The sequence below is a fragment of the Equus caballus genome, chromosome 30 (assembly GCF_041296265.1).
Source record: "Equus caballus isolate H_3958 breed thoroughbred chromosome 30, TB-T2T, whole genome shotgun sequence".
Lineage (NCBI taxonomy): Eukaryota > Metazoa > Chordata > Mammalia > Perissodactyla > Equidae > Equus > Equus caballus.
In genome coordinates this window covers 35,852,599-35,876,144 of record NC_091713.1, presented here as the reverse complement: position 1 = coordinate 35,876,144, position 23,546 = coordinate 35,852,599, and the positions used below count along the sequence as shown (strand labels likewise).

Sequence of the window (23,546 nt, the reverse complement as noted above, 5' to 3'; positions counted from 1 at the left end):
TCAAGACAGTCCACTGTCACAATGCTGTGTGGAGTCTGGGGCCACGTCTAATAAGTTAGTTAGCAGTTTTCTCCAAGCCCTTAGTGGCCAGTGGCAATTAGACAGAAACCAGAGACCACTGACAGCTTGTGACACGTTGAAATTGCTGGAGGTTAAGTTTTTGAGCTTTTTATCTTAGGATTAGTACAGCATTAAAAATTTATTGTGGATGCTAGGTGTCCAGAATACTGCACAAGAAAGCGGTTTTCATCTGGGTGATAACATATTGAATATTCAGTTGTTTCAAATCATGGTTAAGGAAGTATGAATATACACCACAAGTGACTTACAGTGAAGAAAGCATACTTTATAAGGTAAAGAAATTCAACTTTTCCCCTTTGTCAAAAAAACAAATCAAATGACATCAAATGAAATCACAACATTTAATTTTTAACATTTTATCTTTTGAGTCTCATACTGGAGTAAGCATCTCCCACAGTATTTTGCTGTTTGGAAAATAATGTAGTAGAAAAAGAAATTAAGAAGCATCAATTACTTCCTTTCCCGATCTCTTCTTAAAAGCAATACTGACTGAGTCCTCATGATAACCAAAGTGGCTACTTCTATCGGGAAGGAATCTATTAGTAATTCAGGAGATTTATTTGGAACTTTTTGAGTATTTCTATCAAATCTGAGTGTCACATAACAGAAAAGCTCCAAGCAAAAGTAGCCTGTGCCTCATGGATCAAATAAAATGCACTCTTGTATGTGGCACTTATCTGTGATATGTATCCCTTATTATTACTTTATTTGCAGTATATTTAATCTACGGGAAGTCAGTAGGTCACAGGCTGAAAAACAGCAACACACCATAATAGTCCATGGACTCCAAATTATTTACAGCAGTCACATATTAACTTTACTGCCTGCCAATGTGTGCATTGTAAGTACAGGTTCAGGTCTTTCAATATGCAGTTCAATGTGGCTTTTGAGGAGCCACTCTCTTGTTCTTGTCAAAGCATTGCTACTGATTTAATAGTTCATGATTTTCACGTGTCCCCCTTCTCAACTTTTTTCATTTTGCAGACTCAGTCATTATCTTAAAAATAAAAAGAAATGTGCTTTCCCACACTATCAAAAATGATGAGTCTACACGAGAAACTCCTTTTTACAATTAAAGGCTTTAACTCTTGCTCAGGAATCATGAAATTAATAGTAACAGTTACGACAAGCACATCTATTTAAAAAGATTAAAATCAAACTTTTACCAGGGCATCCTGATTTGAAAACACAAAGGATTTTGAAAAATATTTTTGCAAATTATTTCTGTTTGTTCCCAATTGAATGACTTTACTCTCATTGTCGTCTAATCTGGCCTTTTTTAATGTCAAAGGCATCTGCTCCCCAAACTAAAAAAAATGAAGTGGTGGGGAAACTCTGATATTTAATTTTTTTCCCCTAGTCGATTTCACCGGTGTTTAAATGAGTCTCAGACTATTGTGCTGACAAGCCATGAAAAGATCTTACATTATTGTCAACAGTGTTAAAAGACTAGGAAAATAATGTTACCATCTCATAAGCACAATGTTGTTTTAAATCCCATGTCCTTGGAGAGTTTTAACAGGCAATAGTCTTCAGAAGAATCTTACCTTCTAGCTTCATTCCAACACTTAGACATTTTTGAAATCGACAGTAGGGACAACGCTTTCTCTGTGTTTTGTCAATTTGGCAGTTCTGGTTTTCTATACATGTGTACCTTTTATTATTTTGGACTGTTCGCTTAAAAAACCCCTATAAGACAGAGAAAATAGTGAGACATATTATAAATCTAACACCCGTCTCTTCCATTGTTTCATTTTAAGAAAATCACCACTTAAGTCTTTTCATTGCACCACTTGAGCCCTTATGTGGTTCTGTGGTTTGTTTTACATTTTAACAAGATCAACCCTCCCAAACAGTGCCAAGCCATAGTGGAGATTTTTCTGGCATCAGAGTTATATTCCTCAAGAATTACATCAAATCTTGGGGAGATCTGGCTACATATCATTTCATCTCAGCAGTTAGAGAAAAATATATTCCATATTTGACCAGGAATTTTTTTTAAAAGAAATCTGTTTTCCTATTAACCTTCGTGTCCCAGATAAGCGCTGCTGGGGATCTGCATTGCACTGAAGTAGTCTGATACAATTGCAGTGGCAAACTATTGTCAAATACCAGTGGAAAAACTGAATGGCAAAACGCCTCAGATCTTTCACAAATGTCAACACTGCCTAGTTAAAGGCAAAAGGATTTAAAGAGTAAAATGGGAAAATGTTCATGATTCCACTGGAATACATTCAAGTTGGGGAACTCTGCTTAAAAAAAAAAAAAAAAGGTAAAACTAATGGAAAAGACAAGCATGTACAGTAGAGAGCTGAATTTTAGCCCAGAGTGTACGCTTTCCTTATATTTCACCCAAAGGAATTAATCAAAAAGAAAACTTGCAGCTTTATAACGTGACAGCTTTACCAGTGGTATATTCTTCATATTTATCCTGCCGGCCTTACAGTGAAACAATCTTACTTTGTTACAGAGAATGAAGGGATTTTCCTGGCAGTAGTTTAAGTAATTGTGCTGCATTTTCTACTTTAAGAAATATTGAAAAATAGTGAGTATCAAATTTACTGCGACACATAAAAAAGGTCTGAGATAAATCCTTAATGTTATAGTTGATATTATTAGTAAAACTATAGTACATTTTACATATTAAAATTTCTTGCATTTAAATAGGTCATATATTACCTTTATGACAACTACTCTATTGCAAACTAAGATCTGTTTTCTCATTCTTTATGATATAAATTTCAAAAAACCTTAAAAATTATTTTTGGAATAAGTCAGGATGCAATCATGCAGTTGAGAGTTTCGACTTTTATGTCCACGGATAAAAAATGTTTAGACTTGTAGCACAGAATACTCTGAAGTTAAAATGTATTTGGGAAATACTTTGTCATGTTCCCTCTCAAGAACAACGATGCTTTAAATACATATAAGTCAAGCAAAATCAATATTGAGGACTGCTAGCCACAGAAGACTTTCTATAGCTACATGACTTTACTACAAAAAAGTATTTTAAAGCCATGGGACTGGCAGTTTTCTAAACAGCATAAATTTCTTTACCTCCTGAATTAAATCAGACACATATTTCTAAGAGTCATTTCCCTAAGACGAACTCTTCCTCTCATTTTTAATTGACTCTAAAAAAGACAGACTAAATTTAACTTTAAAAAGGAATCCAACGATTCATTTTGGTTCTGAACATCTTATTTCTCAGGCAGCAATGCATGAGCAAACCTTGCAGCTTTCACAGGTGAGGAGACCGTAGTGGTACCCAGACACTTTATCTCCACACACCGGACAGAGCTCCTCCAGGTCCTCATCATAGGAGTAATTCACCATTTTAAACTGAGACACTGAAACAAGAAGAGAAACGCATGCACATCTCCAATTAATTTACCACGTAGGTTTTAGTCCTGCAATGAAAAGCATTTTGGAGACTGGTGGGCAAACATCACCAGGAAAAATATAAAATAAAAATAATTTTTACTCAGGTCTACCAAAGATAGCTATTTTTATACAGTGAAAGTGAAATATCTTTTGGCATCAATGAGCATGCACTTCATATTTTTTTAACTTAAAAAGAATTCCAACTTCTTTTGTTAAAAATTTTTCAAGTGACCGCTGTTGAACCCAATCTCATGATTCTGCAAAGTGCCAATCCCGATAGAAACGCGAAATGCATCAAGTTAACAACTTGAGAGTTTCTTTTAAACCTCCCTAAAGTTAAGTTCCAAGGTGTCACCTTTGCCTCAGGGAGAGAAACAAGCACACACATTATTCTCCCACTCCTGAAGCTAAGTCTGCCGCAAGTATATCTCGCTTAGAAGAATGGCAACACCAATTTGCAAGCACTTGACCCAGAGTCTGCAGCCTCACAGGCCTGCTTCTCAGTCTCAGCCCCACTCGAACAACAGCCTGCGGCTCCCGGCGTTCAGATGTGTTAGATTAATCGAAACATTCAGTTCCGTATTGACAGACTCCTGTTCTGGATACTTTCATCTCCTCAGATTTGAGGATCTCCTGTAAACATAAAAAAGGAAAAAGGGAGGGCGCCGGGACGAAAAGAAAAGAAAAGATGCACACGAGGGTTTGGTTTCGTCGCAAGTCCTGTAATGAACTTCACATGTTTCCCATCATCCTTGCAAAATATAAACACCTCGAGATCGCCCTGTTCGAGTTAAACAGAAATCAGGCCACGCAGCCGCGGCTCACGCCGGCGATCGGGTAACCGCCTTCCTCCGGACGCAGCCCCGTGAAGGCGTCTTCGCTGCTAAAAGATGGGTAAACTACGCGCAGGAGGGGCAGTGGCCAGGAGACCCCGGAGACTACCTGATCGCGTCCCTCGCTGAGGTCTCGGAGCGCGGGCGCCGCGGGTCCCGACGGCCAGGGGCAGGTCGGAGCAGCCCGGCCACCGCCCGCACCCCTCGGGGCGCCTCCCTGTGAAACCCCGGGGCGCACTCGCCTCTGGCCCCTTGCTCAACCTTCGGCTACACACAGGCGCACAAACACCGAGTCCAGTTTGTTTTAAGTTAATCAGTGGCATTTGCAGGGGGCGGGGCGGGGCGGGGGGGGGGGGTGGCAGGGGGATGGGCAACCGATGGCCGGGCAGAAGTTTCCTCTGATTTGTTTACCAAAAAGGAAAGAGAGAAATAGCCCCCACCCCATCCCCAAAAATACTCGGCCACTCTATCACCAGAGTGGCCTCCTTGCCAATGACTTGTTCTTTAAAAAAAAAAAATAATAATCAAGTTCTTTTTTCTCGAAGGATTCTGCCGGCCTCTAGAAAGGGCCTTGGGGGGGGTGGGTCACTTGCAGCACTTGGCAGCTGAGGACCGAGCACCAACCGGCTGAGTTGAGACGTCTCCTTCCGAGGCACGGAGCCCTGGGCTGAGGCTTGAAGTGGACTGAGTTAGCCAGAGTTTGGGGGGATCCCAGAAAAAGATGTTCCCGCCGAGGCAGGCGCCTGGGCTCCCGAGATAGAAATAACGAGTTGCTGAGCGTAGCCCTGCCAGCGGAGCCCGCTTGAGTCCGGCCCTAAGAGGTCCGCGCTCAGGTTTTGGGGGCTTAGTGGAGGCCGAGGGTTGGAGAAGTTCGTTTATAGTCCCATCTCTCCTAAAACTCCTGACCATGGTCTTGAGGGATGTTTCAGGGAAGGGAAAAAAGTGTACTTTATCTCCTCCTTCCCCAGCAAAGTAAACTCTACCTGCGCACCCAAGGAGCACAGAGAGGCCACCGATTCCAGGGCGCCTCGGTGCCCACCTCGGGGATCCAACCCCGAAGGGACAGGGGGTGGGGACCCTCTTGGAAAGTTCAAAGACAGAGGCCATTAAGCAAGACCAGGGCATCTTTCAGAGTCTCCAAGTGCTGTATCCCAAGCAGGCGGTTGGAAAACCGAATCCGTCGGGGCCAAGAAGTCCCTGTCTTGAGGAAGCAGAGGGAACGGCGGGGCCTTGGGAAGCGAAGGCCGCAGACAGGCACGCGGACAAGTTCCTCTGAGTTGCACGCGCTGCGCTGTCCCGGGACCCAGCAGCGGGTCCCCTTTCTGGGCTCCCCCACGGGCCAGACCACGGCGAGTCCCCCGCTGAGACCAGAGCAAGCATGGGCATGGGGTGCCTGTCCCCAGGGGCTGCTCTCGAGGGGGAGGCCGCGTGGCCTAGAGGGAGCCGCGCCCCGGCGCTTCCCGCGCGGCGGCTTTCGAACAGCCAAGCGAGCGGCGGGCGGCCTCTCCTGAGCCCTGGGCCGGAGGGAAAAGCTAACTTTCCGCTTTGGGACAGTAGGTCGTGCCAAGAACCCCCTCTCGAACTTTACAAAGAAAATATTACAGTGGCATTTCTCTCCCATCTACTGCCCCAAACCCCTTACTCTTGCCTCCCCTACTTCTTGCTGCAGCGTCTCCCTGAGCCTCTTTTCCCCCCTAGTCCCCCAGAAACGCGCGCGCCCGAACGAGAAGCAGTTGGACCTAACAATCGTGCCGGCCTCACGGCCCCCAAAGGACAGTCCCCCTCCGCAGCTGGCGGCCGAGGGTCCCCAGATCCGGCTTCCCCCGCCTTTTCCCCCCCGCCTCCACGTCGCGGGGATCCAGGTGCCCGCGGGAATGCCTCTTTGGGCCAACCCAGTTCCCCCAGCAGCCCAACCTACAAGTTAGTCCCAGGGGCCTCAGCCTCAGGGGACTTCCACAGCCCTTCTTGGAGGCTTGGAGAGACCCCAGAGTCACCGAGGGCTAACCGACTCCACAGGCAGGACGCACGCCTCCCGGCCACCCCTCTTCCCAACGCGGCCGGGCGACGTCGGGCCCCCGGCCTGAGCGCAGCGGGCGCGCCGCCCATCCCGCACCGCCTCGTGCACCAGCCCTGAACTCTGCTCTCAACGGCTCCCGGCCCTTTCAAGTTCGCTCAAGGGGATGGCAGGAAGCGTTCCGGGATCACAGGCCCGCCTGCCCGCACATCCTGCGCTCTGGAAGGGGCTGGAAAGGGCGAGGATGGAAGAGCACCGGTGACTTTTCCTAGCATTGTTCCCTCCCCGGCCCGGAGCAACTGCGATAAACTTCAGAAGGGCTTAATACAGCCAGATCTAAAGGCACTATATTGGAATGCAGCGAAAATACAGCCAGCGGGTTTTGCTTTTTTGTTGTTGTTGTTAGCAATCAAGAGCTGGGAAAACAAATAGGATTTCTATATTCCCAGCTCTTGGAATGATGAAGAGGAATGAAGCTAGACCGCTGCCCCCCGCCCTCCACGCACTCAACAGTCCCCGCGCAGAGGATGGGGTTGGGGTAACTTTAGTTCTTTTCAGTTCCGCCTGCAGTTGTGAAATCGTCCAAATTCGAGCCGGCTCCCGGGGTCCGCCCGCGCTTTGGGGGTGCCCCCATGCATTCTAGCACCGCTAAGACAAGCTTTTCCGGAGTCCCCTTCTCTTTCTGTAGTTGACTTTCCTAGGCAGGGTGTTCTTCCTCGTGCAAGAGCTTGGGTGAAACTTCCCACCGGTTCCAGTGACTGAGAACCTGCGCGGGTTTCCAGTAAGACGCTCCGTTTCTTAGAATGATCTTATTATTCTAAAGTATCTTTAGCCTGAGGCTGCCCTGCTCGGGTTGCCATAGAGCTGGAAGCCTTTCTTTGCTTAATTAGAAGCGGCCAATTAGGCATTGCTTGGAAAACCTCCGCCCCGCATTGTTCAGGAGCCATAAAGTTTTACGCGTGCACCCGGGGCGGGGGCCCGGCGCCCGCGAGCGCCCAGCCCCGCCGCCCCAGCTCCAGCGCCCGCCGGGCGGGGGGCCGGAGCCCGCAGGGCGAGCCGGGGGTGGGGTGGCCCGGAGCCCGAGCGCCGCGCAGCGCCCGCTCACCTTGCATGTTTTCCGGCAGATGCCCCTGTTCCCCATGCGATCGAGCCAGTCCAAGGGCTTCCGTCTCCACTTTGGGCAGCATGACAAGGCGGCCGCGGGCGGGGAGAGGGGGTCCGCGAGCGCCCGGAAGCCCCGCACCTGGACACCGGCAGCGCAGATTCAACTCCGGCGGAAAGGAGGCAGGGGCGACCCGGCTGCCGGCTCACCCGCGGGCTCGCAGGAGCGTGCCTCCGCCTCCTCCGGGGCTGCGCGTCCGGACCCCCGAGCCCCGTCCAGTCTCGCAGCTCCGGAGCCGCCCCCAGCGGCGGGGAGGGGACGGGGGCTACGAGACGCGGCGGAGAGGAGCGGAGACGGCGTCCGGGCGCCCCGGGTCGGCTCGGCCCGGGCGGCGGCGGCAAGGGCGCAGCTGCCCGGCGCGGAGGGTGTACGACCCAGCTCCGGGCGGGCAGCGGAGGCGGCGTGGAGCTGCCGCCGCTCCCGGACGGCCGGGCGACTCCTACCCCTCCGCCCACCCGCCCTCTGGCTCGGGTTCGGCAGGGGTCTCTCTCTCTCCCTCTGTCGCCTCACTTCTCCTCTCCGCCCCTTCGCCTGTCTCCGCTTCCCGCTCGCTCACTGTCACAAGAGTGCGGTGGTGAAGTTCCAGCCTCCTTTACTCCTCTCGCGGGGCCCAGAGCAGCCCTTTCCAGCCCCTAGGGCGGCCGCGCCGGGAGGAAGGGGGGAAGACGACGAGAAGGGAGGTAAGTAGGGCCGGGGGCAGGGGCAAGGCTGGGATGAGGGGTGATGACAGTGAATGGGGACGCGGGTTCCGGACTCGGGTCGGACACCAGCCGTCAGCCAATGAGCAGGAGGCGCATGCTCCAGTCCCCTCGCCTGCCCCAGCCCCTCCACCCCGCCTTCACCCCCTCCCACCCCACCCTGGCCCGGGGCGGGGGATGTGAATGCTGCCGGGTCTTACAGCTGGTGAGAAGCGACCTCTGTCTGAGCGCCGCGGCGAAGGATGAAAGGCTAGGGCGGCGATTTCCCTGAGCTGAGGGGAAGCCAGGCGAAGGGATGAGGGTGTGAGTGGGGGTGAGTGTGTGCTCCCGCGTGCGTGTCGGGTGAGGAGCCGGAGGGGGAGTGTTTAACTACCTAAAGGAGAAAAGAGATGTTGAATTCAGTTGACTGCTTTGGAGAAAAGCAGAGCTGGTCGGGCCTCCAGGGTCTGCGCCTTCATTTTCCCTGAGCGCTCAGTCTGCGCAGAGGCCCCACCGTGGGCCCCGGGCACCCTGAAGCGGCCGAACGTCCCGGCTTACCGAGGGGACAGCCATGCCGCAGAGAGTTCACTCACTTGCCGAATATTTGAGGAAGAGTAACCCCTGTTTTTGCACTCTTCTCCAGTTCCTTAACTTATTTATAAACCCCTCCTTCCCTCCGACTGGAGGCTAAGATTCTCTTGGCGGCAGACTTCCTAAATTTTAGTGAACGTGCTTCCATGCAGAATGCAAAGATCCGTCCGCTTTCTTTTTTTCCTTCTGGTGTCTCTTTGGTGAGACGATCCACATGAGGCCCAGAGGCCCAGCACTTTAAAAAAGTTTTAAAGAACCATCTGTTATGCAAGCGCTTCTGCCACCAGCGCAGCCACATCGTCAAAGTTTTCAGATCTTATCCCAAGATGAAAAACATTTTTTTTCCAGCCTCCTGACGGCATGAGAAATGCCTCATATTCAGCGTCTGCTGTGAGACCGGGGTAATTATGAGAGTCCACCCACAAGGGGGTGAATTTGAATCTCAAAAGATCTGAATTTATTCTATTTGAATGGCACAGAGATCACACATTCAAACTGCCCAGTCCAGTATTTGACCAATTGAAAAATACTCCCGTCATGGCCATGCAAAAATCTACACTTTTATATGAAATGAGAGGTTCACACCCACCCACGCCTGGCCATTCAGATACTGTTGGCTCTCTCCACTGATTAGTCATTTTGCTCTTCAATAGATGCTCAGAATCTAAATTATTTACATTTCAGTTTTAGTAGCATCTTCAGGTTTCATGAAAACATTTAAACTTGGGAGGGGGACTGTCCATCCATTAGTTTGTAAGGGAGAGTGGGCTTCAGTTGCCAAAATTAGTGACACTTAAAGATGCTCAGGTTTTCCCGATAGTATCAAGTCACACTGCCAATCCATTTTCAGTATTACTAGTTGTTTTAAAGATGGTTGTGATTGAAGAGTCTATATAACTACACAGTTCAGAAAGGGAGGCACGTTTGACAGCTCAGGACAGCACTCACAGGAGAGCTGAAAGAAGAAAGAGTTTCCAGCACGAACAAGTAATTGTAGTGTGGCAGAAATCCCTGCCTGGACTCGAGGCTGAGCCTGACCTAGCCAGGCAAACTTTGTGATCCCGTTCAAAACCCAGCTTCAGCCCCAGAAGGGACTTGCTGAGGTCACACGAGCGTCTCTTCAGTCCAGACCAGTCTGCCCTCCCACTCCACCCTCTAAAGAGCGGCAGTGATGGTGACCAAGGGCCAGCTGGCATTCATTCATCTCCTCACAAACCGGGAGGGGCGGTGTATGTAGAGGAATAGGGCTGGGGACAAGGTTTTAAAATCCGCCCTTCAAACAAGCCACAGTTGGACCACAAAGGAAAGGAAGGAGGCTTTTCGCCCTGCTTTGAAGCTCTGGTCCAGGCTGACCGCTCGGCTTAGTTAGCAGCGAAACCAAGGCGCACCGAAAGAGCGCGGAGAGAAGACATCCTTTTCCGAGAACCGGGGCAGTTCCAAGCCCCTGGCGCTGTAGGCCTCCAGCTCCAGGAAGGGAAGAGCTCCTTAGGGCCAGCCCTATCCAGATCCTCCCGGGGGACGAGGCGAGAAAGCTTCCCCTGGAGTCGGTTCTTGTCGGAGACCCGAGGGTACACTCACCTTTACCCCGATCGCTCCGCAAGGGGCTTAGGGGAGCGGCGCAATTCCCAACTCCGGGGCAGACGCAGAGGGAGGGCGGCGGTCCCCAGCCTCCGACGCCGCGCCCATTACCTTCCTCCGAACGCTCTTTCCACCCCTGTGAACTCCCTCCTCTTTCCGAACACTCACTCTAGTCCCTTAACCCTGCAATTCCGGCGGGCTGGGGCTCCCACTGAAGCCGGGGACCTGCGCGCTCTGTGACCTGGGATCGGCCTGGGCGTCTCCCAGAACGTGGTCTGGGAAGGAGGAGCCCGAGCCCGCCCGCGGCGCCTGGGGTCGGTTACCTGGGGATGGTTCTAGTTTGCAGAGGCCGCGGTGTGAGGCGGGAGAGCCCAGTGGACGCAGAAGGGGATGCAGTTGAGATGCAAGCTGGGGAATAGGGCCTATGTGGTCTAACGTTGGTGGTGCGGACTAGGGGACAGATACACCGCCGGCTGGGGCTGGCAGAGCCCCCGTGGGCGGGCAGACGCGTCCCATCCTCCGGCCGGAGCATCTCACGTAGAACCACTCTGCCTCTTAGTGGAAGGACGCTTGGGACTCCGCCCCAGCTGCGTAAATTTGACTAGCGTTGGAGACCAGAGACCGGAACCCGGGAGGCCCGGGGAGGCGGCTCCGGCTCAGCTACCGTGCGCCTTCTCAGTTTCTTCCTGCACTCCCTCTGCCAACTTCTGGCAAACTTCTTTCCCCTTTCCCCCTCTTCCCCCACGCCTCCTCCTTTCCGACGAGACCGGTCTCCCGGGCTCGCCCTTCCCGATTCTGACTTTGTCTTAAAGCGTTGATTGACGGTTGCAATTACAAAGGATGATGGCTCGGGGAGGCTCCCGCAGCCTTGATGAGCCGGAGAAGGCGCAGTCCTGGCATATTTTATCCAAGCTCAGCGTTACGGGGCCGTGAGCCCCATTCACCTGGCGGGCTGCAGCGGAGGAGGTCTCGCACTCTCACCCTTGAGGTGGTAACTGCTTTGCTCTCGCCCCCGCCTCCACCTTCCCACGGTTCTGCGCCGCATTTCAGAGCGCGCGCCGGGAACAGCCTGCCCTTGACCCGACCCGAGAAGCACCGGTCGACCCCAAGCACTGAACGCGTGCAGGCTGCAGAAGGATAAAACGTCAAGACTTTCAATTTCCTGGTTCAAGTTTTCTGGGCTTGGCAAACACAGGTCCCCGGAAGAACCGAGTAGAAGACCCCCCTTTCGCGCGTGCCTGGGTGGGAGACGCCTTGCAGAACCCATTCAACCTGGCATTATTAAACTTGCAAACCTGCCTCCTTGGAAACAATTTCTAACGCCTCTTCCACTCCTACTTTTTGGTGTTTTTTAAAACCAGAATAATTACTTTTCTCGTAGCACGTGTCTACATTTCAGCCCCAAAAGAAACCTAGAGTTTTTTCAGAGTCTCCGCAAGGAGGCCGGGATGGCCAACCGGAAAGAGCGGGAAATTTATCACCACACTGAAGCTTGGGCTCTGCCTGATTTTTGCGCCCCTCCCACTCGAAAAGCCCATCAGAAGCCACTTTCGCCTTCCCCTGAAAATTCAGTTTAGCAGGAACTCAGGCGTTGGGCTCCTGCGCTCAGCGGGGGCTGGGCTATCCGCCCCCGCCTCCGAGCTCCCCACGCCCGCGCCCGGAGCACTTTGTTTCAAAGAGAGAGGGGTTAAATTTCAGCACAGATGTCTAAATTACCAGGAAGCATAGTACTGGCCGAAGCTTTGAAAAAATAAACTTCAATAGGTGAGAAGAAATCTTGCCTCGTTAAAAAAAAAAATCCCTGTTCTGCTGTGTGTGTAAATAACTACTTAAGATATCATTAACAACAGCCACTAGAGCAGGAGGAACGCCTTCTGCGCTTTAGACCGTCTATTCCTGGAAAGACTGCCTGTTAGGGGTGGCCTGCAAACGATGACGGATTGACAACCACTATGGAAGTATCTTAATACACGTGGCCCGGCCTTTACTGGGGATGAAAATGCAAATTGGCGCAATTATCTGGGTAATCTAGACTGCTCCACCCCTCCCCCCAGACAACCTCCCCATCCTTGCCCTGAGGGAAAGGAGAGGTTTTTGGAGAATTTTGGCCTGAATTATCAAAATCTGCAACTCTCTGTCAAAAAGGTTTCACTATACAACTTTCTGACTTAAATTTCTTGGGGACGTGTTGCCCCAACCCACGGGTCCAGGCGCGCCCACCTTGGTACAGTCGGTGCCCTTGGAAGTGAACGGGGAGACCAGATCTTGAGAAAGGAGTCGGCTGGGGAAATAATCTCGGGTAGGTGGTCCAATCTAATCTATCTCTTCCTCTCTGTAATTGAAAGGGAGAGTGAGTCAGCCACAACTCAAAACTCGGAGACGCCAATCTCGGAACCACCCCTGTCCATCCTCGGGACAAACGAGAACATGGAGTGACGTTCTCGAGGTCGATGGTGGCGCCAGCAGGCCACCAAGCGCTTGGTGAAACCAGCTGAACAAAACTTGCATTGCAATTCCATTTCCCCCTGCCTCTCCTCAACCTGGACTAGCAACTAAGTCCTCAACATCAGACTATTCTGGGCTGCCGTTCAACACAAGCCAGCCAGACTGGAAGTTTCACAAGGGAAGGAATAACGCGCCGCACGGCTTCGGAATTCCCGCGCTCTTGCCGCGCTGGATGGACCCTCTCGCCTTAGGAAAGGCCCCCGCACCAGGTTCCCGGCTCTTAAGATCACCGAGCGCCGCGGCGCGCAGAGCTGTGGGCGTCGAGCTTTTTGGGTCCTTCTAGGAGAGCGAAGAAAGTGGGGCTTTGGAAAGGTGGAAATTGCGGGGTTTCATCACCCTCGGCCTTGCGGCGCGGAAGGTCGGGGGGGGGGTGGTTACACAAATGCGGGGTGCGGGGCGGGGGTGTCGTCTCCTCCTCCAACCTGCCTCCAACTCGAAGACCATTTTTGTGGTTAAAAGGATGGTGGCTGGCGTGCGCCAAGGCTTCGGGCAAATTTTTTCGCTTTCCCCCAGGGCCTCTTGTCTGGAAACTTGTTGCTTGGGGCACCCGGCGGCGGGTTCCGACCGATTTTCGTTCCAATCCTATAGAAACCGCTGGAGGAGGTGGAACTTGGCATTGGAGGTGGGGTGGGGGAGGAGTGGGGGGTGGGGTGGGGGAGGAGTGGGGGTGGGGTGGGGGAGGAGTGGGGGTGGGCGGGGCCGAGGCTGCAGACGTCCAGCTCCTAAGCGAGAACTCAGCGATTGCTGTGACCGTTCTCACCGGGTGTGGGACCAGAACTCACTGCAGTAGACACGCCCAGGTTTGTCAAAAGTGCTTTCAAAAGGGGGAGGGGGTGCGTAAACAATCTCTTTCCCTATCTCCTCCCCCAAGGAGACCACATGTTTGTTTCTTAGCGGGGGGGGGGGGGGGGGGAGTCCTCTTCTCCCTAAACTCAGTCACTCATTTTGAGTGATTTTCCTGCCCTCCTCATACCCACTGACTCTGTAACAAGGAGATGCTCTGAATTTCCCCAGTTCCCCGGCCACCCTCTCAGCAGCCCTGTGAGTGGCCACCACGCACCAGATAGCTGCAAGCTAATCCTCATCCGCACTCCAGAGGTCCTTTCCAGGAAGCTCCTAAATAGAAGACCAGAAGTACCTTCCTACCCAGCCCTGCCCTCCGGGCTCCCACGTGCTGTCTCCACCCCGCCCCCCTCGACCTCTCCCCATCCCACCCTTCAGAACTCTACTGGGATCTAAATCTGATTTCCACTGTGGAATGAAAAGGAAGATGAAGAGCCCTTTACAAATGTCTTTCTTAATCCCGAAATGCCTCTGGAAGAAAGTCTGAGCAGACCAACATTGTTTTTAATAATTCCTTTATATCCACAAGGGCAGAAAGCTACTCTCTTGAGGAAAGCTTTCAGAATCCCATCCATGGGTTCTATTTACAGTTCACTCTCCTGACAAGCTGAGTCATCTTGGGTAAATCACCAGACCTTTCTGATTCCATTTTTCATCAGTAAAATAGGGTTAATGAAGTAAACTTTGTGGTTGCGTGAGACTGTGCCAGTAATTCAGCTTATCATGCTGCTAATAAATATCACTTCTCCTTTGTATTTCTCTCTTTCCCGCTCACTTCACTCAAACTCATCTTTCTCTAAGGAAAATAACTAAGAAGGGCATCACTAACCATTCTAGGACTATTAAAAATAGATCCTCCCAGTGGGAGGTACTTGCTACTTTGACCATCCCGTGTGTTTGACACGGTCTTCAGGGACAATTACATTAGCCCAGATCAAACTGCTTATGCTCATCTGCATTTGGGTTGTTTGGAGTTTATAAGTTATGTCATTTCTTATCAATCACAAAAATACACATAACAGAGCTCCCCCAAAAGACTAAGAAAGAGGCAGCCTTATTCATTTGTCTGGTCAGTTTCAGCCTCTTGGTTCTCCCATGCTTAACCTCTCAACATCACACTGGGTCATATTTCACCTCTTCCCCAGGGCCTTCCAGACCACAATGCCCCCCAGACTCCTGAAGCTCTTTGAAGCCTACTGGATTTCTCAGAGAAGTTTTTGTTCCAATAAGGTGAAGAGTGAGGACGTGCAACTCGAAGAAGTAGCTGTATCCTGAGGTGGGTTCTGGACTTGGGGAGCAAGATGTCTGAATCTTGCCCTGCATAGAGCATCCCTGGAGGTGTTTGGGGGAGGCTGGGCTTCCAGGTGGGAGTCTGTTCCAGAGCCCTGCTCTAGCTCAGCTCAAGTTCAAGGCTGAATCCCAGATAACCCTGGACATTGTGTTTGGGTGGAGGGGTCAAGCAAAGGAAAGGAGCATTAGCAAGCCTCTGTTCTCCCTTCCTCCATAAATCTTGGTTTATTACAGGAGGCATTACAGAAATCCTTTAACTCTGCTCACAATTCGTGGATCCAGGCCAGTAAAGAGAATCTGGGAAGCACTATTTTGGAGATGGGCTGGAGCAGGGGCCCCAGAGCGTAGCTTCCTGCAGGGGCCTGGCTGCTAGAGCCAAGCAGCAAGATCCCAACATGGGCTTGGGCCACTGGCGTTCTAAACTGCACTGCAGAGAGCTGGCTAGAGGTGGGGGTGACATACTGGGCTATCTCACTTTCCAGTGCATTGTATTTCCTTTCAGAGATCCTCATGGGCACAGAGCTTACTAGAGCTTATCACTGGAGTAAGATCAGACTCCAAGAGTACTGAGGGGATCAGAGAGTGAACTTTCAATCGCAGCCTCCATACGGTGTTTGCTCTGTGTATCATGTACCCTGAACTACACAGACATCACTTCCTGTGAATAATATACGGCATTATATCGAATGTGGGTAATATATTCTGTAAATGAACTTAATTTGAAGAATTGCGTAAATTTAATACAAATCAAAGCCTAACGCTGGGCACGTTGTGGGAGGGTCAATAAATACTTGTTATATGACATGCTTTCCTATCACACAGATTTGGCTCTTTTGTTGATATAAACAACTACTTTATTCTCTCTTTCTGTTAAATTAGTACTGCATATCATACAGTAAAATCACTCCATTTGGGGGAAAGAAAAAAATCCAAGCCCAAAACCAAGAATCTGGACCAGGGCCAGTTAACTTTCAGGGAGCACTCTGGTTATAACCAGAGTCGGCCTGCTCTTACACCACACTGAATGATTACCTTGCAGATAGGCAGAAGGAACAACCTTATCTTATTTCCACTTTTCTAAATGAGCACAGACATCTATACACAATTTTCATGTAACCACCAACGTGTCTTGAAAAAAACCATTGTGTCCAGCTAGGTCCCACAGAGACAGCTTTTTAAATAAACAGAAGCACATTTCCTAGTATAACACAAATGAATTAGTGCAGAGTTGGAAACCTTGACTGCGCTCTACACACGGTGGGCTCAGTCTTGTGGACCACTCCCCATCTCTGTCTCAAATTGGAATTCGCCATCTCAAAGCCACCCAGGGACCTCGGTGGGTTCTTCTCAGTGGGACTGCCCAGGGAAGTCAGACCCCAAGAGGAAATTCGCCTTCAGGGATGGGGTCAGCCCCTTCCATCCAACGGTTCAGTCTGATGGCCCCACACTATCCTTCCTCTCCTTCAGGCCTCTGGGTGACTGTCCAGGCAGGAACTCGGGGATGACCCTCAGCACCCCTTGGAGGCCACACCATAGACAGAAGGACTCAGTGCCCGCAGCAGCCTCCGGGTGACTAAGATGTTGCAAGTAGGAACACCTCACATCCACCCAGGGGCAGCAATACCAGAGAACGGGGAAGGGAGCGTCCACGGGCCGGGAAGGGGTGGGTGCTTTGAACGAGATCCGGAAAGAGGTCTCTTTTACTGGAAAATTGACTGGAATTTTGTTATCCTGGGATCGGGCGCCCGAAAGTGCCTGGATAGGTTTAGGGGGTTGGGGCAGGGTCGCGGAGGTTGTCTGAGCCCCTCCGTCGGTCCTTTTTTTTGAGGCCCCGTCCTGGCAGTTCCTCCGGGGCTGGACAGACATTTCGGCCCATCCCAGACTTGCGGGAGTTCTTGTTCTACGCTCAGGACAGCCCCGCCTCTGTCCCACAGCGCAGCCCGTGCGGTGCGGGGACCGGTGCGGGCGGCCAAAGTAACCAAGAGAAATGCGACAGCGTCTCCTCCTCCTCTCTCCCCCTCTTTAATTCACCCCTGGGGCCGAGGGACGCCGCCGGGTGGCGGGGGAGGTAGGGGGAATTGGCATGTATGTTCTCGGGACCCCTTTCTCTCTTAATTCGCAGCCACCAGTCCTGGATGCGCGCGGCCGCAGCTGCGGCGTGAACCCTGCCTGGCCCCGTGCGCGCGCACCCCCGGCGGAGCGCGCCTCGCCCCGTGCGCGCCCATCCCCGGCGGAGCGCGCCTCCCCCCGTGCGCGCCCATCCCCGGCGGAGCGCGCCTCCCCCCGTGCGCGCCCATCCCCGGCGGAGCGCGCCTCCCCGTGCGCGCCCATCCCGGGCGGAGCGCGCCTCGCCCCGTGCGCGCCCATCCCCGGCGGAGCGCGCCTCGCCCCGTGCGCGCCCATCCCCGGCGGAGCGCGCCTCGCCCCGTGCGCGCCCATCCCCGGCGGAGCGCGCCTCGCCGCGAACCCCTGCGGCCCGGCGGAAGGAACCGCCCCCACGGCTGCTTCCTAGAAGCCCCCCCGCCTCCCCCGCCCCCCCCCCCCCACGCTAACGCAGGGCGGCGGTTTTGCCAAGAGAACAAGATTGAAAGTCGTTCTGTGCTCCCCTTTCAGCTCCTTTCTTGTGGCCAGGTTTTCTTTTTATCTGGAGAGCCGTTGAGTCTCTGTTGCCCTCTGCTTGCCTGCCCCGTGTTCTCTCGTTCGTAAGTACAGAACATTTTTTGGTAACCATTTCCTCAATTGATGGGCTTTAGGGTGTAGTTGGCCCATAAAAAAGCAATCACTGCGTTCAGTGGAGTCAGTTGGTTATCAAGGGACAGAGAGGAAAGCCGGAGCCCTGATTTGCGGTCGTGTTACCCGCCGAGTTGGCACTCGGAGTTCAGGACCGGCCTCTGCAGGTCGCGGGGAAATTCCAGTCCGAAAGCCTGAGAAAGAGCTCCAGGAGAAAGGGCAGGTCCCGCCAAACTCGGGGACAGGAGGAAGGGCAGGATTTCCAGCAGGCCACTGGAATCACCCCCCTTCAGTCCTTTTAGGATTAGTTGTATATGTTCTTGCTGTAACATCCACAATGTGTGACTGTCCATCGTTCTTTTTTAGAATGAAAATTAGCCTTATTTACTTATTTCTATTTATGAAAAAAAGCTCATTATTTTGAAAAACAGACAAGAACCCTTAACTTCTAATCCTTAACTAGTGATGGTAGGATTTCTTTTTTTTTTTCCTTTTTTTGCATGACTTTCATTTGCCCGAACAAAAGATTTTCTATAGTATCTGCAATGCATGAGACACCATACTGTGGTGAAGTTTGAAACTTGAGGAATATTTGAAAGCTATTTGTTAAAGTTTGTTCGTTGATGACTCCATATGGTTAACTTATTTCAAGTTGTTCGGATTTTAGCTTATTATTTCTGATCAAAAATTGTCAGAAAACATTAGGGATGAAATTGATAAATTATGCATTCTGTTTTCTGGCTGTTAAAGGCTAACAGAATGACATCCAACAACAGAGGATATGGTGAATAATATTTGAAATATCCATTTGCTCTTTTGAACTTCAAGAAAGATAAATGTGTGATATACAATAGGCTTGTGTGCTTTTAATAAACACAATGAGAAAAGCAATGATAAATACTAAATACATCAACGAGATGAAATTACATGTATTAATGTGGTAGCAGAATGATAAATAGACGATAAAAAGAGCAACTCCTACTTACCAATAGGTGTGAGTCCATGCTTTCCAGAGTCTCGTAAATCCCCAGTATCCAAGTTAGAAGACATTCTTCGTGAAGCTGTAGGCGGTCCTCTGGCTTACAGCAGAAATCATTGAGCACAAGAAAAAGTACAGCTTGTCAAATTTTCTAGCCTTGGGGAGAACACATCAGACTATAGCAACCCTTAGTGAAAGTTAAGAAAAAGTAAAAAAAAAAAAAAAAAAAAAAATCCAAGAACTCACAAAGTTACAAGCCAGTCTTTCCCTGGACTCTGTACTTTTTCCCGCATTAGTGACCTGCTGTAAACCATGGATCCAGTTTCATGATGGTTTCTAATCAGAAGAACGGAAACTTCTGATAGGCTTGGTCTGATCACGTGACTCTCTGCAGATTGATAAGAGGACCTTGTTATAAAGTGACAGCAAAAGAGATAAGAACTCTTGGCAGATAATGGCAAAGAAATGATTAACTCAGAAGTGGAGAGGTGCTATGCAGCCCAGAGAGTGGAAAGTTGTAAAACTGAGGGGTCAGAAGATCATACTTAGTGGATAAAACTCCAAACCAGCTTAAATCCACTAACTAAACTTAGGCTTGTGACATACCCCCCTTGATGTCATCACCTCTTTGCATAGAGGAGGACAGACGTAGCTCTTCTGACCTCTGTAAATATATTTTAGATGATAACATTGGCAGACATTAATTCTTTAAGTGATGACCGGAGATATGATTGACACTTTGAAATACTGCAGGTAGCATTTCCAAGCTTATGGTCATTTATTTATTCATGTTTTGCCAACCGACTTTTTTTATCATGCCTGTTCATTAGCTGAGGACTCAACTTTAGCTCTTTTGTACATTAGTTGGTTGATTAAAAGGGCAGCTATCTCTTTAGGCCCAATAAAGTAAAACTTAGACTTTAAGATCAATGCTGGCAAAATGATTAATGTGTAATACATTTTCCATAGTTTTAAAGTTATTAGTCTTTGCTTGAATCCATGGAAAAAATCTGGGTCACTTTTTGCTGTGAAATAACTGTTACTCAGATGACCAAGGGTAGTGTTAGGCTCTTTTCGAATATCCCTATTGTTCTTCAAAGCAATAAAATCTGGATTCTTACACCAATGCATGTCTTTTCCCATGTTGTGGAGCAGTTAGTTGTTTTCTTGTTTGTTTTGATTTTGCTAATGTAGCAAACTTTTTTTTTTTGCCTGAGATTCTATTTGAGGAACCCAAAATGTTTATGTACAGCATTTTCCCCATCAAAATTGTATTGTTTTTGGATTAGATTTGGCTGCATAAAATAGGAAAACCAGAATAACAGTGGTTTAAATAAGACCTTTATTTCTCTCTTATAAAAGAAGTTCAGAGGTAAGCGATCCAGGGATGGTACGATGGTTCTACAAGGTCTACAGGACCCGGTTCTTTCCATTTCACTATCCTCTATCTCTTGTCCTCATGTTCCAAAATGGCTACTAGAGTGCCAGCCATCACATCCAGGACTCAGTATGGAGGAAGGGGTGAGAACGCATACTCCTTTTTTAAGGACATTTCCTGAAAGTGCCACATAAACATTTTGCTTACATCTCACTAGGCAGAAATTAGATGCATATTTACACTTAGCTGCAAAGGAGGCTGAGAAGTGAACTAGTTTACCTGGGCAGGTAAATATGTATCTCAAACTGAAAAGGATTGGTCCATTAAAATCATCCATGTCAGATGGTTCTTCTTATTTCTTTAAATAATCAACTAATACTTGGTACAATACTAGAAATGTACCTATGTGTATGTTAAGGGACATAAGACTGCAAAGCCACTGTTCTTTGAAAAATTATTAGGACCCCAAAAAGGTTTTGCTTATGTGAATTGTATCTTTTAGTATTTTTTGTAGTAGAAATTAAAATTGAGAAAGTAAAAAATCATTAATTTAAAGTATGTTGATTTATTGTTGTTAGCATATTAATATAAATAACACATTTTCAACTAAAAATAACCATTTTCCAAAACACAATAATTTGTACAATGTGGTATTTTCAGAAGTCTTTTTGATGTCTAGCTTAACAGAAAGCTGAGTTCTCATAATTGCTTCTACATTCAGTCTGTAGTGATCTATTGTTTTGGTTGAAGTATATAAGAAAATGTGGTCTTTAAGAAATGAAGTTAGAAAAAGGAGTATTATAATAGCTTTTTCAGATAATGATGGATATTTTTCTTTCATATCACAGCAAAACCCCACACAGGGTGTCTTCTTAAAGATTAGTTGAAATGTGGAATTTGAAGCCATTATCTCCGAACTTTTTGCACTCTATTACACTAAAATTCATTGTTCTGTTTTACGCTTCAAATGTGCCTTTTACCTATGCGTGATTTTGTTACATCTCATGGTGGTAATTTGGAAAATAGAGGTTCATCAAATTTGGCACATTTTCCAAATGGTGACGCATTTCATTATACAATATCAAAAATTCTATTCACCATGGGGCCGGCCCGGTGGCCAAGTGGTTGTTTGAGCGCTCTGCTTTGGTGGCCCAGGGTTTCGCCGGTTCGAATCCTGGGCGCGGACATGGCACCACTCATCAAGCCATGCTGAGGTGGCATCCCACATGCCACAGCTAGAAGGACCCACAACTAGAAATACACAACTATGTAATGGGGGACTTTGGGAGAAAAAGAAAAAGAATAAAATCTTAAAAAAAAAAATTCTATTCACTAATATCACGACTGATCTCCTCAGAAGTCTTTAAACCCTAGGAAGCTGTCAGATTCACACTGGAATAGACAAATTTTCTAAAATCAAAATTTTCACTTGAAACTGAATTTTATCAGTGGGAAAAAAGTACCATCCATTTTTAGTAACAGAGTTGCTTCCTAGTTGAGAAATGTCTCCAAAATACTCATGCCTAGATAAACATAGTTCATCGGTCATTCTTTTTTTTTTTTTTTTTTTTTGAGGAAGATTAGCCCTGAGCTAACTACTGCCAGTCCTCCTCTTTTTGCTGAGGAAGCCTGGCCCTGAGCTAACATCCGTGCTCATCTTCCTCTAGTTTATATGTGGGACGCCTACCACAGCATGGCTGCCAAGCAGTGCCATGTCTGCACCCGGGATCTGAACCAGCAAACCCCGGGCTGCCGAGAAGCGGAACGTGCGAACTTAACCGCTACGCCACCGGGCCAGCCCCTCATTGGTCATTCTTAAAATGTAAAAATATTGTCCCCTGGAAGAGTGGCTGGATGAGCTCGTGGCTCAGACAGTTGTGTCGGTGCCTCTCTAGGAGTCAGCCGTCATGCTTTGACTTAGCAGGAAATGAACTTGAAGAATTTTGAAGAACTGTGGGCAGAACAACTAAAGGGGGAAATTTCAGCCTTCTGTCTCGGCTTGATTAGAGATACGTTTTGCATTATAAAGGAGCTGTGTTCTTGAAGAGCAACGTTAATTAGTTTTTACAACCCACATCATGTGTTGAATATGCTAGTTCTAGTCAGAGAATACAAGGTTTAGAATTTTTTGTAAACCAAAACAGTCTGTTCGTTTGGCCTGTTTTAAAAATATGCTTTCATCTTTATATTTTTGTGAAATGAGGGGTATAGAAGAAATCTCAATTGAACTAAAACAGATTATATCTTCTTTCGTTAAATATTATGAGCCATTTTTCTCTTAGGGTGTTGGAAAGGAGGCATGTTGAGATTCCTTCTGTGAACAGAAACTTATCCCGGTGTCGTCAGCCTCTGTGTCCTAACCAGGGGCTGCTTCTTCCGAACGGGTTAAAAGGGATTTCCAGAAGCTGGATGCTTACCAGAGGACCCTGTGATTTTGGCTGTTCTTAAGGCTTTTCATCACTTTGAAACAACTGTCAAGATTATTTAAAAATGTGCCCCCCTATACCTTGGCGATACATTGTTAGTTTGTTAGAAGACTGATTTCTGGGTAAATGCTTTTATCCATTTTCCTTAGGGTGGCAACGTTGAAAACTCCAAGATGTTTCCTGGAGCCTTGGAGACTCTTTAGATAGAAGGACTTGGTGTCTGTGAGGGGCGGTCCCAGAACAAATGTACCTCTGGCCCAGGACCTACGAAGACAAGAGAGATGAGTAGAAAGCTGGCTATATATGTACATATCTCCCCTTGATCAGCACATTATAATCTAGTTAGTTCAGTTGTTTACGTCAGAATGTTAATGAGGCTAAATACCAAGGTTTAATTTCTCTGGAAGAAAAAGTTTTATAAAAGGGAAAACTATTTGCCAGAATCAGATGGCCACCTGCTGTGTCTAGCTGACATTCACAGTGGGGCCTTGACGGGGACGGGGTCAGTCCGATATGCTTATTGCGCAGTTAATAAAGAAGGCTGTGTCTTCCCTCCCCCCCCCCCCACTTTATTTCAGTTGAAATGTCGGAACACAGCGTCAGAATGATCAAGTACTGTATGCAGAGAGACCAGAGAGAAGGGAGAAGAGAATGAAGAAGGCCTTTCTCGCTCTCTCCCATCGCTGCCTTTCAGTTGTGCTGCTGGCTCTGGACCCCCGCCCCATGCGGACCCACCTCTGTGTCCTGTCCTGGTGGCTTGGGGTCTGGTGACCCCTGGAAGTCAGGGTGAGAAGTGGCCGTGGCCATGACGGTGGTCCCCATGGGTATTGGAAATGTCCCCAGTGAGATATCCACGTGGAGTCCTTGAGCTGAATTTTTGCTGAGGAGACCGGCTGATGGAAGGTGCGTGGTTTAAAACTGGCGCTGGTTCACGTGGCGTGAGAGGCCTGGCGATCCTGGCCGTCAGGGGAGAGGGCATTTGTTAGCGAGCCGTTTTACCTCTGAGCTTGAAGTTCTTGTGTACACGGAACCCAGCCAGCCTGCTCTGCATTAACATCATATAGGTATTATTTAC

The 23,546-nt window shown here is 49.0% G+C and overlaps 1 protein-coding gene and 2 long non-coding RNA genes across 16 annotated transcripts in view; 2 read left to right on the top strand and 1 right to left on the bottom strand.

Moving 5' to 3' along the window:
- NR5A2 (nuclear receptor subfamily 5 group A member 2) overlaps positions 1-18,981 on the bottom strand; it is a 132,052-nt gene extending 113,071 nt beyond the window's left edge. Inside the window, exons 1-3 of one of the 7 annotated variants that reach the window (NM_001081795.2) lie at positions 18,675-18,981; positions 3,313-3,431; positions 1,629-1,770 (exon numbers count right to left, since the gene is read on the bottom strand). In NM_001081795.2, coding sequence (NP_001075264.1) covers positions 1,629-1,770; positions 3,313-3,431; positions 18,675-18,738 — 325 coding nt within the window. In that variant the 5' untranslated portion in view covers positions 18,739-18,981. The other 6 variants (XM_070255553.1, XM_023632397.2, XM_023632398.2 and 3 more) reach the window with 6 other exon arrangements.
- On the top strand, positions 13,525-15,777 carry LOC111771344 (uncharacterized). Its single transcript, XR_011434211.1, has 3 exons — positions 13,525-13,625; positions 14,814-14,944; positions 15,461-15,777. It is a non-coding gene; the product is annotated as an uncharacterized lncRNA (long non-coding RNA).
- LOC102150199 (uncharacterized) overlaps positions 17,284-23,546 on the top strand; it is a 38,208-nt gene continuing 31,945 nt past the window's right edge. For all 8 annotated transcript variants that reach the window (XR_011434210.1, XR_011434209.1, XR_011434205.1 and 5 more), the window contains exons 1-3: positions 17,284-17,660; positions 22,621-22,776; positions 23,050-23,374. This is a non-coding gene — a long non-coding RNA (uncharacterized lncRNA). The remainder of the gene's footprint in view (positions 17,661-22,620; positions 22,777-23,049; positions 23,375-23,546) is intronic.